At 47.6% G+C, this 13,638-nt stretch overlaps 1 protein-coding gene and 1 long non-coding RNA gene across 2 annotated transcripts in view; one reads left to right on the top strand and one right to left on the bottom strand.

The window, feature by feature from the left end:
- Nucleotides 1–7,802: 7,802 nt before the first annotated feature.
- Nucleotides 7,803–11,275, top strand: LOC135825694 (uncharacterized). Its single transcript, XR_010555110.1, has 2 exons — nucleotides 7,803–8,622; nucleotides 10,315–11,275. It is a non-coding gene; the product is annotated as an uncharacterized LOC135825694 (long non-coding RNA).
- The window catches only part of LOC135825684 (activating signal cointegrator 1 complex subunit 3-like), a 51,038-nt gene continuing 47,047 nt past the window's right edge, over nucleotides 9,648–13,638 (bottom strand). The window contains exons 33-35 of the mRNA XM_065338306.1: nucleotides 13,202–13,588; nucleotides 11,912–12,223; nucleotides 9,648–10,820 (exon numbers count right to left, since the gene is read on the bottom strand). Of these exons, the coding sequence (XP_065194378.1) occupies nucleotides 10,545–10,820; nucleotides 11,912–12,223; nucleotides 13,202–13,588 (975 nt within the window). The 3' untranslated portion in view covers nucleotides 9,648–10,544. The remainder of the gene's footprint in view (nucleotides 10,821–11,911; nucleotides 12,224–13,201; nucleotides 13,589–13,638) is intronic.

The following is a 13,638-nucleotide window of genomic DNA, read 5'->3' as shown; positions in this document are numbered from 1 at the left end:
GGATGCGACGAAACGAAATGCTTGGCTCACCACCGTAAATTGCATGGAAAAGGTGAAAAGCCTCTCAAGCTACATGTATGAGTACCTACTCAATCTGCGGACAGAACTGTTTCGTCCTTTGTGGACTCGTCAGCGCAGCACAGAGGAAATGAGGCCGAACCTGATAGCAATGGAAATAAAAATTTCCAATCAGGCCCGAACGTACCTTGCCAGAGTGCTCAAACTGACAAGTCAGTGAGCTCTGCATAAAGCAAACAGCAAAGGCACTACCCCACGCAAGAGTGCTCAACTGCTACAAGAGCAGGAGCGAAATACTCAATCTGCGGACAGAACTGTTTCGTCCTTTGTGGACTCGTCAGCGCAGCACAGAGGAAATGAGGCCGAACCTGATAGCAATGGAAATAAAAATTTCCAATCAGGCCCGAACGTACCTTGCCAGAGTGCTCAAACTGACAAGTCAGTGAGCTCTGCATAAAGCAAACAGCAAAGGCACTACCCCACGCAAGATTGCTCAACTGCTACAAGAGCAGGAGCGAAATACTCAATTTGCGGACAGAACTGTTTCGTCCTTTGTGGACTCGTCAGCGCAGCACAGAGGAAATGAGGCCGAACCTGATAGCAATGGAAATAAAAATTTCCAATCATGAGTACATGAGTATCATGAGTATGAGTACCTATATTATAATTACTCTCCTATGATATCTCGCAGATTGAGTTCCACTGCACCTCACACATAGAAAAGGACTGCCTCCTCTGACTTAGGCCAGTGGTCTGATAAGTCCTCTTTCGCGAAACAAGCTTGTAGCCATACCATCTTCGTTGGCCGGTTCTTTCTCTCCGTTCCAAGAGTTTTTTCTCCACTAAATTTATTGCGCATTGTGCTCACCCCCTTTTCTGCATTTGCTTTGAGATATCCAAAGCCAATCCACGCACATCCGGGCATTGCATTGTGTTTGCTTGTTGTGCAACCCCGTGACTACCGTATTGGCTAGCAGTTTCTCCATTGTGCAACCCCACTACCGTATTGGCTAGCAGTTTCTCCATTGTGCAACCCCGTGACTACCGTATTGGCTAGCAGTTTCTCCATTGTGCAACCCCACTACCGTATTGGCTAGCAGTTTCTCCATTGTGCAACCCCACTACCGTATTGGCTCTGAGCAGTTTCTCCATTGTGCAACCCCACTACCGTATTGGCTAGCAGTTTCTCCATTGTGCAACCCCACTACCGTATTGGCTAGCAGTTTCTCCATTGTGCAACCCCACTACCGTATTGGCTCTGAGCAGTTTCTCCATTGTGCAACCCCACTACCGTATTGGCTCTGAGCAGTTTCTCGATAACCCCTCCTAGGTACATGTAGTTGGTGTTATAGTCCTATTAAAATACCCCCCCCCCCCTCCCGGCCAGCACAGTTAAAATACCCCCCCCCCCCCCCCCCCCTCCCGGCCAGCACGGGTAAAACCAAACACATGGATGCCAAAACTGCCGCAACTCACGGTCAAGTAAATTATCCAGACTGGCGTTGTACTACTGTAAGACATGTATATATAACGAGGAAGCAAATCTAACGTTTTAACGGATGACATTTCTTCGTTATAATAAGATCCGTTGAGGCCGTGCTGCTTCATATATGCTGTGTGTGGATATGGCAGAATACTGCAAGATCGTTAACATATCTTCTCGTTAACCTATGAATTTTGGACAATCGTTAAATTTGCGACTCGTTATAATAACATGTCTTACAGTATTTGAAACACCGATGGTACGGATTGAGCATTATACCTATAAAATAATTTGTTTATAATATTATTGTGCGCTGCCTGCAGCATTGAGTATTGTCCAGTAAATGTAAGTTTGTAATTGACAGATGTTTAACAGCACCGCCAAACAATCTTTCCACCAGTACGTCTAGAAATGGCAATTTGTTAGAATCTGCTCGTATGAAAACTGCAAGGCTGGTCGCAGGCTGGTTATCTCGGACGGGAGGATATTATTCTTGGCTCTGCTCACAGCATCGGAAGGGTGTAAATAATCATCAAGTATGTGGAGCAATATGCTTTCTGGTGGGTAAGTAGCATTAGTGGTAATATGACGTCAAGAGGAGTTCAAGAGAAGTTCGACAATAGCAAGTGACAGATAAGTGATACCTTCGCATCGTAGAATAGCTGCCACGGCTAGAGTTAAATTACATGGTCCGGTGCGAATTCTGATACACGCTGTACCGTCGATACTGTGTGTTTCAATGCATGACATCTCAATGTCAAGGCTGATTCACATCCACCTAGTAGAAGCGGATACTGAAGGCGCCACTGCTAACACGGCTGAGTGCGGAACACAGGCCATCTCCAGTGAGCAGCTGACTGGGCATCCGCAGGCTTTTCATGTGCTCGCATGTGCTTAAGGCTTTGACGAATCTCTGCTGGGTCTTCTCGCTGGCCGTGCAGAAATCATTGCGATCAAGTTCAATCTCATCCACACGAAGCAGGCTCTCAAGGAGCTGGGACAGAGCTAGCAATGATGTCGGTGTGAGCAGCATCTTGTAGAGGGAGAGAAACTGGAGGGATGTATTGTAGCGCAGCAGAACCATGCAGATGTTTCCAAAGCCGTCGTCTCCTATCTCATTGTCGCTGAGGCTCAAGCGGACCAAGGAGTCCATGCACGGCAGTGCTTCGCAGAGCCAGGGCACCGCATCGCTGGTTAGGTCACAGCCGTCAAGATGCAGTTCAATGGCATTACTGCAGGCCTTGAGTCCAGGTACCAGCTGCTGCAATCCGCTGTCCGTCATGTGCGAGTAGAAGAAATTGATGACGGTGATGTTGTCGTGATGGTAGATGAGAGTGTCACTAATCGACCGGCATCCGGACAGTGGGATACGATGCCCGACGGAGTTGATGCCGTACTTCCCCAGCAGGTAACCTAGTATGGGAATAGCTTGTGCATGATCTCCAGCATGCTGAGCGTACTCCGAGAAGCACCACTGAGCCAGCAATAGCACCTCTCCTGCACCTTGCGACCAAATGAAGAACTGCTGACTTGCTGCTTGCATCAGCTCTTTGCACAAGACGGAGTTTTCCTCTGCGCTTCGCTCTAGTATCACAGTGCGGCCTGCTTCATCCAATGTCGGTTGAAAGTGCTGTGCAAGGACTTGGGCTTTGGGCATGCCGAACGTTGACACGGCGTCCACTAGTGATCTTCGACTTGCTCTGGGCTCAACCGAGAGCCAGGTGTAGAGGAGCAGTTGAAGATAATCGGTGTCTCGGTATGTGCGGCCCACGGGCATGAGTTCCTCCACGTACCGCTGACCGCTGCGGCCGACAGCATCACTGAGCAGGATATCAGCAAGCTTGCACATCTCATCGTAGTTGATCAACTCACATAGCAAGCTGTGCAGCGCTCGGATATCCTTCTCGGCCATGAAAAGCATGTGCTCTACGCTGCGCTGTATATCCTTTGCTCTTGGGTTGATGAAGCGACCTAACTTGTCACACAGCATGGCGGTTAGAAGCGTAGCCACCCTTGCAGGTTCAAGTTGGCCGCAGAGCAGCACCCAGAACGTGTTGAGGTGCTTCTTCAATGCGCCGAGCTGTTGAACAAGCCAGTATTCGTCACCGCGATCCGGGCATGTGCGCACAGCGATAAACCTTGCTGCCAAGCACTCTTGAAGTGTCAAGTGACTAAACCTCCACTGCAGTGCAATGTCAAACGGTGACTTCTCACATGCCACAAGCAGTCCCAGGTGGATGGCCTCGTCGGAGAGTCCAAGAGTTCGGAAATCTTCCTCGTAGAACACCAGCTTCCGGTCGATCAGTGTCAGGAAGGCGAACAAACCCAGCTCTAGAACATGGTCTTGAATCTTCTTTGGAACCTCTGACCAGGACGAGTAGTGCTTTGTGCTTGCTTCTTGTGGATCAGCACGCTCCGCGATGTGGAGTATCATGGAGTCGAAGATGTCTGAAATGCAGGCGGGCAGCTCGGGTCTCCACTCGTACAGTTCACATGTTGCCTTTGCAAAGAACGGGGTGGACATGATGCTGGCTAGTCTCGGGTTGGTCCCGATAGCTTCCACAACTTGCTCAGCCTTGACTGGCTCCAGTACATTGCGAATGTACTGCTTCATATCATCGGGCATGAAGCCGATGAGCTCAATACGCATGTCGAACCATTTTGCCAGCTCAAACACCTCCGGCGATGGGCGAGATGTCAGGATCAGCTTAAGTCCCACCAGCTCCTTGCCGCGGATGATGTCTTGGATGAATGTACTGCACTGCTCCATTGTGGTTTCATCAAAACCATCGAGAATGAGGCAGACTCTTTCCAGGTTGTCCATGACAAACTCTTCAATGTCATACTGGTCAGCTGGTCTCCTCATTCCAATGTGGCCCAAGCTAAGCAAGTCACTGATGCTCTTGGCTTGCTGGACTGAAACTGAGCGCAGCTCTCTGGCCACAAGCACATCAAACTTGTTCACCCACAGCCTTCCCAGTATCCAGTCCTGTGTTGCCTTGATTGTGAAGAGCATTGTCTTTCCACAGCCGGCGCTTGCAACTGCCACAATGCGGTAAGCTTCTGGCACCAATGACATGTCGTCACTTCCATCTGCTCTGAACAGGTCGTCCAGTGAAATGGTTTTCAACTGGCCGCCTGCTTCACTGTACATGTGCTCAACTCTGTCCAGATCGTTGAGCGAACCAAGCATTCCCTTCTGGTACATTTCTGTGGCCAAGACCTTGCGTGGCAAGATGAGCAGTCTGCCAAACACATGATCAACTTTCAATTTCCTGATGCAACTACTCGGAGAGAGCAAACCAAACCGTACATACGCCTGGCTCATGTATTTCTTGCTGAGACGTCTACGCAGCTGGACTACTGCTTCTGGTAGCCGCTCGCACTCAGGACAGGGAGGACTGGGGAAGTCTCCTTGCACTGCAGCACCAGCAGCAGCAGTCTGCTGCTGTCTACGTCGGCACTTAGCTACATATCTAGTTGTAGGTGCCATATCCCATTAGCTTGTTGACACCCTCTCGTTGCCTAAGCTGGATGGATACGTTCTTCAACCATCTTCCAGCAGAGTGGAGTACCTATGACTTCTCACCCACTACATCCTCCTGGCAAGCACTGAGGGGGTGCAAGTCACTACTCTAAATTTTCTTACCAGGCCAGAAAAAATATCCTGGGACAAAGAAAGAATATAACTTCTCTGCAGCTCTCTGACCTGGGTAACTAAATGAAAAAGCATATGTGTCTAACTATTATTCAGTACCGCTTTATGCAACTGTTCTGCTGTGTTGCGGCATACACATCTAGCTATATACTTTGTCTGCTCTGACCAGCCTTTCTGTTCCGAGTCTATTGTCTTATCTCAATCTCGAATCTCATTACTGACTCCTACTGCTAAAGAGAAAGATGAGAACATCATGTGCGTATGAAAGCTGGCACTGAACAAGAGAGTATCTACAGCTGCGAGCATTGTAGGGATCCAAGCATCTGCTGAGCAGAATCATAGTAGGGATGTTCAGCTGGGAACATGGAGACAATCAAGGTCTACTTAGGCCCATCCTGTTCTTGACATGCTACTTGGTCAGCCCCTGAATGTAGGGCAATAATAACATGAGTGAGACATAAGAGATGATAAGTGGCACTCGACCTGGACAGGGCCAGTCACACATAATTATGCATGCAGCATGCAAAATTATGTAGCACCTGCATCCGGGTTACATACTGCATGCAATGTACATCATCATCATTGGCTTGGGACGGTATGCATGTAGTATAGGAAATGGGCAAGTGTGGGAATAAAATTATTATGATCTTGTGGATACCAACCTTGAGGATCGAAAATCCCAACTCTTGAATAGGAGTGGGGCCTATTTCAAAATGGTTATTTCTGGTGTCATATGCCGAGATGTGTCTTGCTCCACCTTGAGTGTACTATGTGTGGGATGCGTTGGGAAGCCCATGCTGCCCTGTCACCTGTCATTGGAGACTGGTGCATCATGGGCAGCTATTCCTAATGCTGCTCTCTGGTGAATGATCCCTTAGTATGATTATCAATTTTGTTGTTGGGCTGGAGCCTGCGGTTAGCAAGTAGACGGCGTTGTGGTCCACAGTTTCATTGCCATGCGTAATGTATCCGAAGTAGCAATATTTGCAATAGGCCTACTGGCTCCTGAATTGGGTGTGCTATCTCCGACAGGGAGTAGTATTGTACTACTCCCTGATCTCCGGGACTAGGACCGGCAGAAGATCTGCACGTGAAAATGTGTACCGTATATCATGTTCTTGGATCTGTGCGCTGTGTATAGCAAGTACAGCAATGATAATTATGACACATTGTGTTAACTGGACGCTAGTGGAACTGGCTTGATGTATGCAATACTGTGCCCTGTCCGTGTACTGCATCTAACTGTTATGCGAGTTACGGTCATGTTCTGAGTTAATGAGACGGTCCCCCGATTCAGCATTCTCTTTGCTTGTGAACACAGATGTTATCTTGTGCCAGTGGAGCCTCACATTATCACTAATGAGCCAAGACCCGATGAATATCTTCCTGGAGCAGAACTAACTTACTGTACTGAAAGTTGCCTCATGCACAGTCAGGGCAGTGAGTGGTGGTATGTCGAACGCAATCCGCTCATCACGGTAGATGAACATTGTGCTGGTGCCTATCACTGTCCTGTACTGCGCAAGCTGCATTGCCGCAAACACTGCATAGTGTGCACGCAATAACAATGACACATGTGGTGTTGCTACACTGAGCGTATCTGATGGCATTCTGATCATAACGGCTAGAGAAGGTATTTGCCTTGCTCTATGTGTTCACACTGCTGTGCCGTGGGAAACCTAAGATTTAAAACCTTCAAATATCATGCCTGAGAGGAAAACTTCCACACTTTCATATTGCAGCTGTACATTTGGTGTGTGCGTGTGTGTGTGTATTGGGAGGGGGAGGGGCGTGTGCTTTGGGTAGTGTGGTGGCAGTACCCTGAATGGCCATACAATGGAGGTTGTAAGTCCACACTCAGTGCAGGCTTCTGCCTTGGAACTACTTTCTACTGCTGCCCATGTTGATGTGTGTCATGGTATGAAACCTGACATGTGGTGTTTGGTGTACAGCTCACCATCAGAAGGTGATGAGAGTGACAGCGGCTATGTCAGGAAAATGAGGCTCCAGTTCAGTATGCACTTCACGATTCCTTCCGAGTCACAGCCTTTGGGTAAGTGTCTAGACAGTTTGTAATCATTGAATAGCGATAATCATTCAATGAAAGGCAGGTCGTAGTGATAACAGCTGCAGGTTGTCGGCAAGGAAAAGGAAATCAATGGGACTGAATCTTGGGTCTGTCATGTTGGTGATGTCGACTCCCCCCCCCCCCGGCCCATAGGCAGTGTGTAGTTTTCATTTGCAATCCTGCTGTAGACCGACCGACTCTATAAGGGAACTTTTGATATAACCAACTATAAAACGGGTGCACACACCACATCTATGAGATACACTGCAGAAGACTGTGTCTCCAATGCCTGTTTCTTTGCTTTGCCCTCATGATCACAGAAGCTGAACCTACAACACTGAGACTGAGTAGTAACTCACAGATGGCTACTCAGTTGCGTTGTAATCTGCAATAGCACAAGCAGCATGGTGCACTGCTGATTCCAGCCACTGCAGCAACGCCCTCCTGCCCCGGTCAACCATTACTGCACTCTACGCTGAAGTGCAGCTGAGCATGGCTCTCATGGCAACCAAGCCATCCTTGCTGGTCACTGCCGCTTAGCCTACGTAAGTTCTTGATGTCTGGCGACTGCAGCAGCACACTAGCCATTGATACTGATCCTAGCTATATAACACACTCAGGGCGCTATCTTGATTCTTGACAGCTAGAAAATTGGTTTTCCTGTTTCCTTGACAGGTTTATCTGATATTTGTCAGTAATGATGACACACCTGTCAATGTAATGATGACACACCTCAGTGTCATCCACCTTGTCCCAAGAGTACATGGCAAGCATGCCCATTGTTCTCTCCACCATTGTATCACGCCCGGCCGAAGAGTAGATGTGTCTGGGCGATAACTATAATTACAGTTCCCAAGAATGGCTTACACTGCCTACTAGTTACTAGCTACTAGTACAGGTGTATACCTTCTGACCGTAGCCACCCAGACCTGATGCATGCGAGTCATGAATAGAAGACTGTACCTGCCCAACTGCTTGCCTGCCTTTCAGTGCAGGTAGTGCATGTATTGGTGTTGGATTTGTGCAGACAGTTTAGCAATGGCAAGCAAAACCGGCCGCCGCCAACTGTTGCTCATGCCCATGGCATCGTTCTCATCATTGCTACATGTTTTCCAGGCAGGTGACTGTAGCAGGTCACTAGCAGATGTGGCACAGAAGTCATTGTAACTGCATGGCTGTTACGTCTCTCTCTCTCTCTCTCTCTCTCTCTCTCTCTCTCTCTCTCTCTCTCTCTCTCTCTCTCTCTCCTCCCAAGCCTGAACACACATGATCATGTGAAGGAGAATTGAATGGACTGCTACATCATCACCAGCAGCGGCGGCGACGGTACCAACAAAAGCAGTAGCAACAGCTGCAGAAGACGAAGGACGATTTCCCCCGAGTTCCTTCAGAGAGGTATGTACTTTAAGTAGATAATAATTATATCAAGACGAGCCATGATGACGGAGCATACATACGCGAGACTCGACTGAATTTCCCGCATCCATGGGAACTCCACTAGTGGACCAGTACCCTGATTCCTGAAGGATCAAGGCACAGATGCAGCTCCTTAGCAATGGGAGGTGACCCACCCGCAAAGTGATCAAAAATCCCATTCACTGCACCCATGCTAATAGTGTGGTGGTGTAGGATAAATGAATAAAGTAATGCTCTCTGATTTTCCATTACTATAGACTAGTAGACCACCCAGATTAGTTTGTTGTTTCGGGTCACCTGACCGCAATTTCTTGGTCCAATGCATTGTGCACGTAGAAACATGACTGTGTACACATGCTGATCCTAACCCTGCGCACACAAACGGCAAGAAGCGAGAAATGCTTCCATAACGGCGTAAGGATCCCAGGCATAGGCTGCAAACACATTCACATTTTTCGATTTATAATCATGCGTACTTGTATCGGGAACTTTCACAAATAGGTCCACTGGAAGTAGCATACCAGCACACCAATCACCAGGCAAACGATCTACTCCGTGTTACAGGGGCTGCTTCACTGTCCAATTTCATTCTACCGGCTTCGCGCATTTCCAGCTTACCATAATACTAAATGTTCACCCTGGTACACAGCATGACATGACTCCAGGCCTTTCCCGAATAATATCCCCAGTTTTCTAAAGTATTCAAGAAGATCCAATGATTTATCCATAATCATTGTACAGTAATAGCTGCCTGCTCATCCTACTACCTCATCCCTGGGCCACAGCATGATTGATGAACTTGTCATCTGAACACAATGAAAACCTTGAACCGTTGTCTGATGATTGGTTCAGCCGTGAAACTCTGAGTCACAACGGAATTTGCCAAGGGTTTCATTGTGCGCCTTTGTGTACGCCGCTCTGCCTGAATCAGAGGTATTGAGGAGCACTTTCGCAGAACCTAAGCCTACTCTGTAACTTGTCATCTCTTGATGTCTAGAGAGATATCACACATTCACCGGACTTGGCAACTTCTGTTGTCTTCACGAAAATTATGCAATTCTACACTGCCCTTGCTTTCAGATCACACAAGAAAATCAACACTACGTTGTACAAGTAGCAGCAATGGCAGGACATCGAACTTCACTTCCAGGAAGACACTTTAAAACACAAGAATTTTATGGTAGGAGCCTAACATTAAAGAATGTGAATACCCTCCCTATGAACAATGCCATACCAGAAACGTAAGGTAAGAAGATCAGAAAAGGGAAAAAGGAAAGTCAGAGCAGAGCTTTCTTGTGTTTGATAATTCTTGGAAACTATTTTCATTCCGCTTTCGTATGGCAATAATTATGGTTTAATGCGTGCAATGTTTCACACAAACTCAACAAAAGAGCATAATAAAATGAAAATTGATGAGGGTAGGAAAGGTAAAAACTGGATAAAGGGTAAAACATATACAATAAGGAGAATAAATATGAACAAAGTGGGGAAGAATGAACATCCGATACTCAATGTACAGTGAGATGAGTATGCACACTGAGTAGTGAGTATGCACACTGAGTAGTACCATCTTAGTAGTAACCACGTTATATGTACAAGAAGGGTTGTTCGGTGGTGCTCCTTTGTTGTTGCTGCTGCTGCTGCTGCTGCTGCTGCTGCTGCTGCATGCAGGGACACACCATAGCAGCTGCAACGAAGACGGCACTAGTGTTGTGCATTCATGTTGCTTGCCATTGCCAATGCACACGCCAATTTACGTCTGAATCCTGGCTTCCGCCGTTGTCACGGTCATTGTTGGCAAGGCATCAATACCGAAGTCGTACTGTTGGTAAGGCATCAATACCACCAAAGTCGTACTGTTGGTAAGGCATCAATACCGAAGTCGTACTGTTGGTAAGGCATCAATACCGAAGTTGTACTGTTGGTAAGGCATCAATACCGAAGTTGTACTGTTGGTCCAGACCCAGGTAGCAGTCACTCATGACGTACACTGTGTAGATGTGACGACCAGGCTTCTCCGGTGCCAGCAAGTTGATATTCACCGTCTGAGTGCCACGGAAGAAGCCAACACGTTTCAGTGCCAGCAGCTCTCCGGTGTCTGCTTCACCGATTGCCAGCCACCAACCTTCGTCTTTGACCTTGCCAAATCTTGGAGTTACGGCCCTGGACTCCGGTCGCTAAGGAAATTAAAACCGCAACCAACACACATTATTATTATTAGATTTGGTTAGGATAAATTAACTGACCATGTACATCAGGTGAAGCCATCTAACAATTCACGGATATCAAAACCCTACCTGCAAGATAAAAATCAAATTGATACCTAGATTATTATACAGTCAGACCTCGCTTATCCGGTCCTCTTTTATCCGGATCCCTCGCCATCCGGAAGAAAATAGCTGGTTACATATTTACAGCATACGTGATGCATCCAACATAAACGGTGTTCGGTTATCTGGTTCCCTCGCCTATCCGGATGTTTTTGTGGAAAACAGATGTGTGCGGTTATGCGAGGTCTGACTGTACTTCACTGAATGAGTTTTAGTTATTAATTATTTTGAAAGAACTATGTAGTAGGGCATGATGTTCATACTATTTACTGTCGGGTATAAAACATTCGATTTAGAATCAATTTTCCCAGGAAGATTTCCTATGATTTCCCATGTTGCACACTAGCCTAAACCATGTGCAGGCAGTCAATGCGATCATATTCTTCAGCCAAGGACCTAGCTCCTACTCCAGTTCCTTATACGATGACGTACAGCTAAAGTCTTTGCCCATCTGTGTATGTGTAGCTGCTGCAAGGCAGCAATTCGGATGGGACACAGAACATGATTGAACTGCACTCTCCTACCTACTGTCGTGGACATGGAAATCCGGTCGCACGTCTAGCGGCCCCAGGGCGCTGGCCATGCAGCCGTGGATAAGCGGTACACACATGGATGTTTATGCGCTGCATGCAGCGCGCGCGCTGATTCAGTGATTGCATCGGATCAACATGCACACTGCACACTGCACTAGCGGTCTGTATGCGCTGAGGGCGCCGGCCCCGGTCAATCAACTGGATTTTCATGTCCGCTACAGTACCATGCAAGTACCGGCATGCCACAGCCTACAAAGCTCTTTCAGACTTTGCACGACTATCAAGCCAGTCCCACATAGGACACAATTTCTTTTTCTCCAGCAAAATATGGAAAAAGATACGGAGCGGTTGGCAACACAGTGAGCATGTGCTCTCACAAAATGACAGTCAAAGAGGCCACCATACCTTATTACTTGCTTGATGCCGCCTCAGCTGTACACTCAGAGTGCAGTCACCCTCACAGTTCACAGGTATCCAGTGCTTCTCAGTAGGCCGTGATGTTAGCGGCATGCACTGAATCTCATGAGACACACTGCCACCAGCTGCAGCACGACGAGCACCATTGGAGCCCTTGGGATGAACAGGAAGGTCAGGGTTGGTGTCCTCCTCGTTATCGTCGGCATCACCATGTCCACGTGCTGCTGCTGTTGCTACACCGGTGCTTGTGAGACGCAGTCGCACATCGATAATGGGCAACACATCCAGGACACTGAGAACCTGACAAAACCCAGATTAGAACAAAGCAGAGAAGTTAATGATGACGATAGCAATGAATAAAATAATATGTACATTCATATCACGAAAAAAGCAACCACAGTGTTGCAATGGTTGCATTTTTCATCTTTGTACGTGAAGCTACAGAGTAGTAAAACTATCTGCTATTTTCACTCAGTAGTATAGGGGGAGCAACAGGACATCCCAAGTATAGGGGGATACCTTCAGGTGAGCCAGAACCCCCTCCCCCTATACTACTTCACTCCCTTGGTGTTCACTCTTTAAAAGTGTATAAACCCTATTGTTTTCTCCTTTCCTTTCAGTCACGAGGTTCCAATGAAAATTATCACAAGAAAACGATGCGGAACAGATCTTTGGTTTTCATGTTCGTGATACGAGTGTGCATATTCATAATGATTTTATATTACTAATTTACGACTTTTGTCTCACGCCACCTGTTCGAATGTGGATGGGGGCTTGAACTAAAAAGAAAGAAAGAAAGAAAGAAAGAAAGAAAGAAAGAAGGCCAGCCATCTTCATAAATAAGTCTCTTCTCAGTCTTTCAAACGCATGCTGAACATGAAGAAGTGTGCAAGGAAGAGTTGACAGTGGCTTGACCAGTGACGCAGTGCCAGGTGTTAGTATGAAAGCACACATGCACACACAACCATGCACACGCACGCGCGCACACACACACACACACGCACACACACCCATGATGTGAATGTTGCTGTCAATAGGTCCCTAAAGTGTATACCAGGGAACAACTGCTGCGCACCCAACTAGTTACAAGGACAAAGTGCGATCTGCTACATGTAGTGCTAGACAAGGAATCCTGCTACATGTAGTGCTAGAGAGTTCTTTAAAAAAACACAAGACCCCAACAACAAGATGCATACGCTGTGTGGTACATGACGATGGTACAAGATGCATACGCCGCTGTGTGGTACATGACGGTGGTGCATCAGAACATATACATACCGGTGCAGTGTGCTGCTGACTGCCAATGACCTTCTCCAGCAGGTGACGAGTAGCGGTGGCATCATTCTCATACGCAAACAGTAGCTCAGCAAGGCCTTTGATAGAACTAAGCACGGTACTACCGGTGTTAGCGTCACTGCTGCTACGTCCTCCACGGCCTCCTCGACCTCCTCCTTGCTTCCGGGGGCCAGCGCTGTGCTCTCTGCTGAGAAGACGGATCGTGAGATTGGCAGAGGTCAGCTTGTCGACAGCAGCCTGATCAACGTGTGGTAGTGTTAGCAGTGAGCTCTTCTCCAGCCAAGCACCTTGCACACACATCTGCACTGTATGCATGCAGCGTAGCGCTGTGGCCATCCAGCCTTGGTCTGCCACTACATCTATCATAGCCTGGACAGCACACACCCAACACCACCAGCAGCAGTGGCCAGAGCATCGAC

Source organism: Sycon ciliatum, chromosome 1 (assembly GCF_964019385.1).
Source record: "Sycon ciliatum chromosome 1, ocSycCili1.1, whole genome shotgun sequence".
NCBI classification, from domain to species: Eukaryota; Metazoa; Porifera; class Calcarea; order Leucosolenida; family Sycettidae; genus Sycon; species Sycon ciliatum.
The sequence above is the reverse complement of the archived record's forward strand: the minus strand, read 5'-3'. Positions and strand labels throughout refer to the sequence as shown.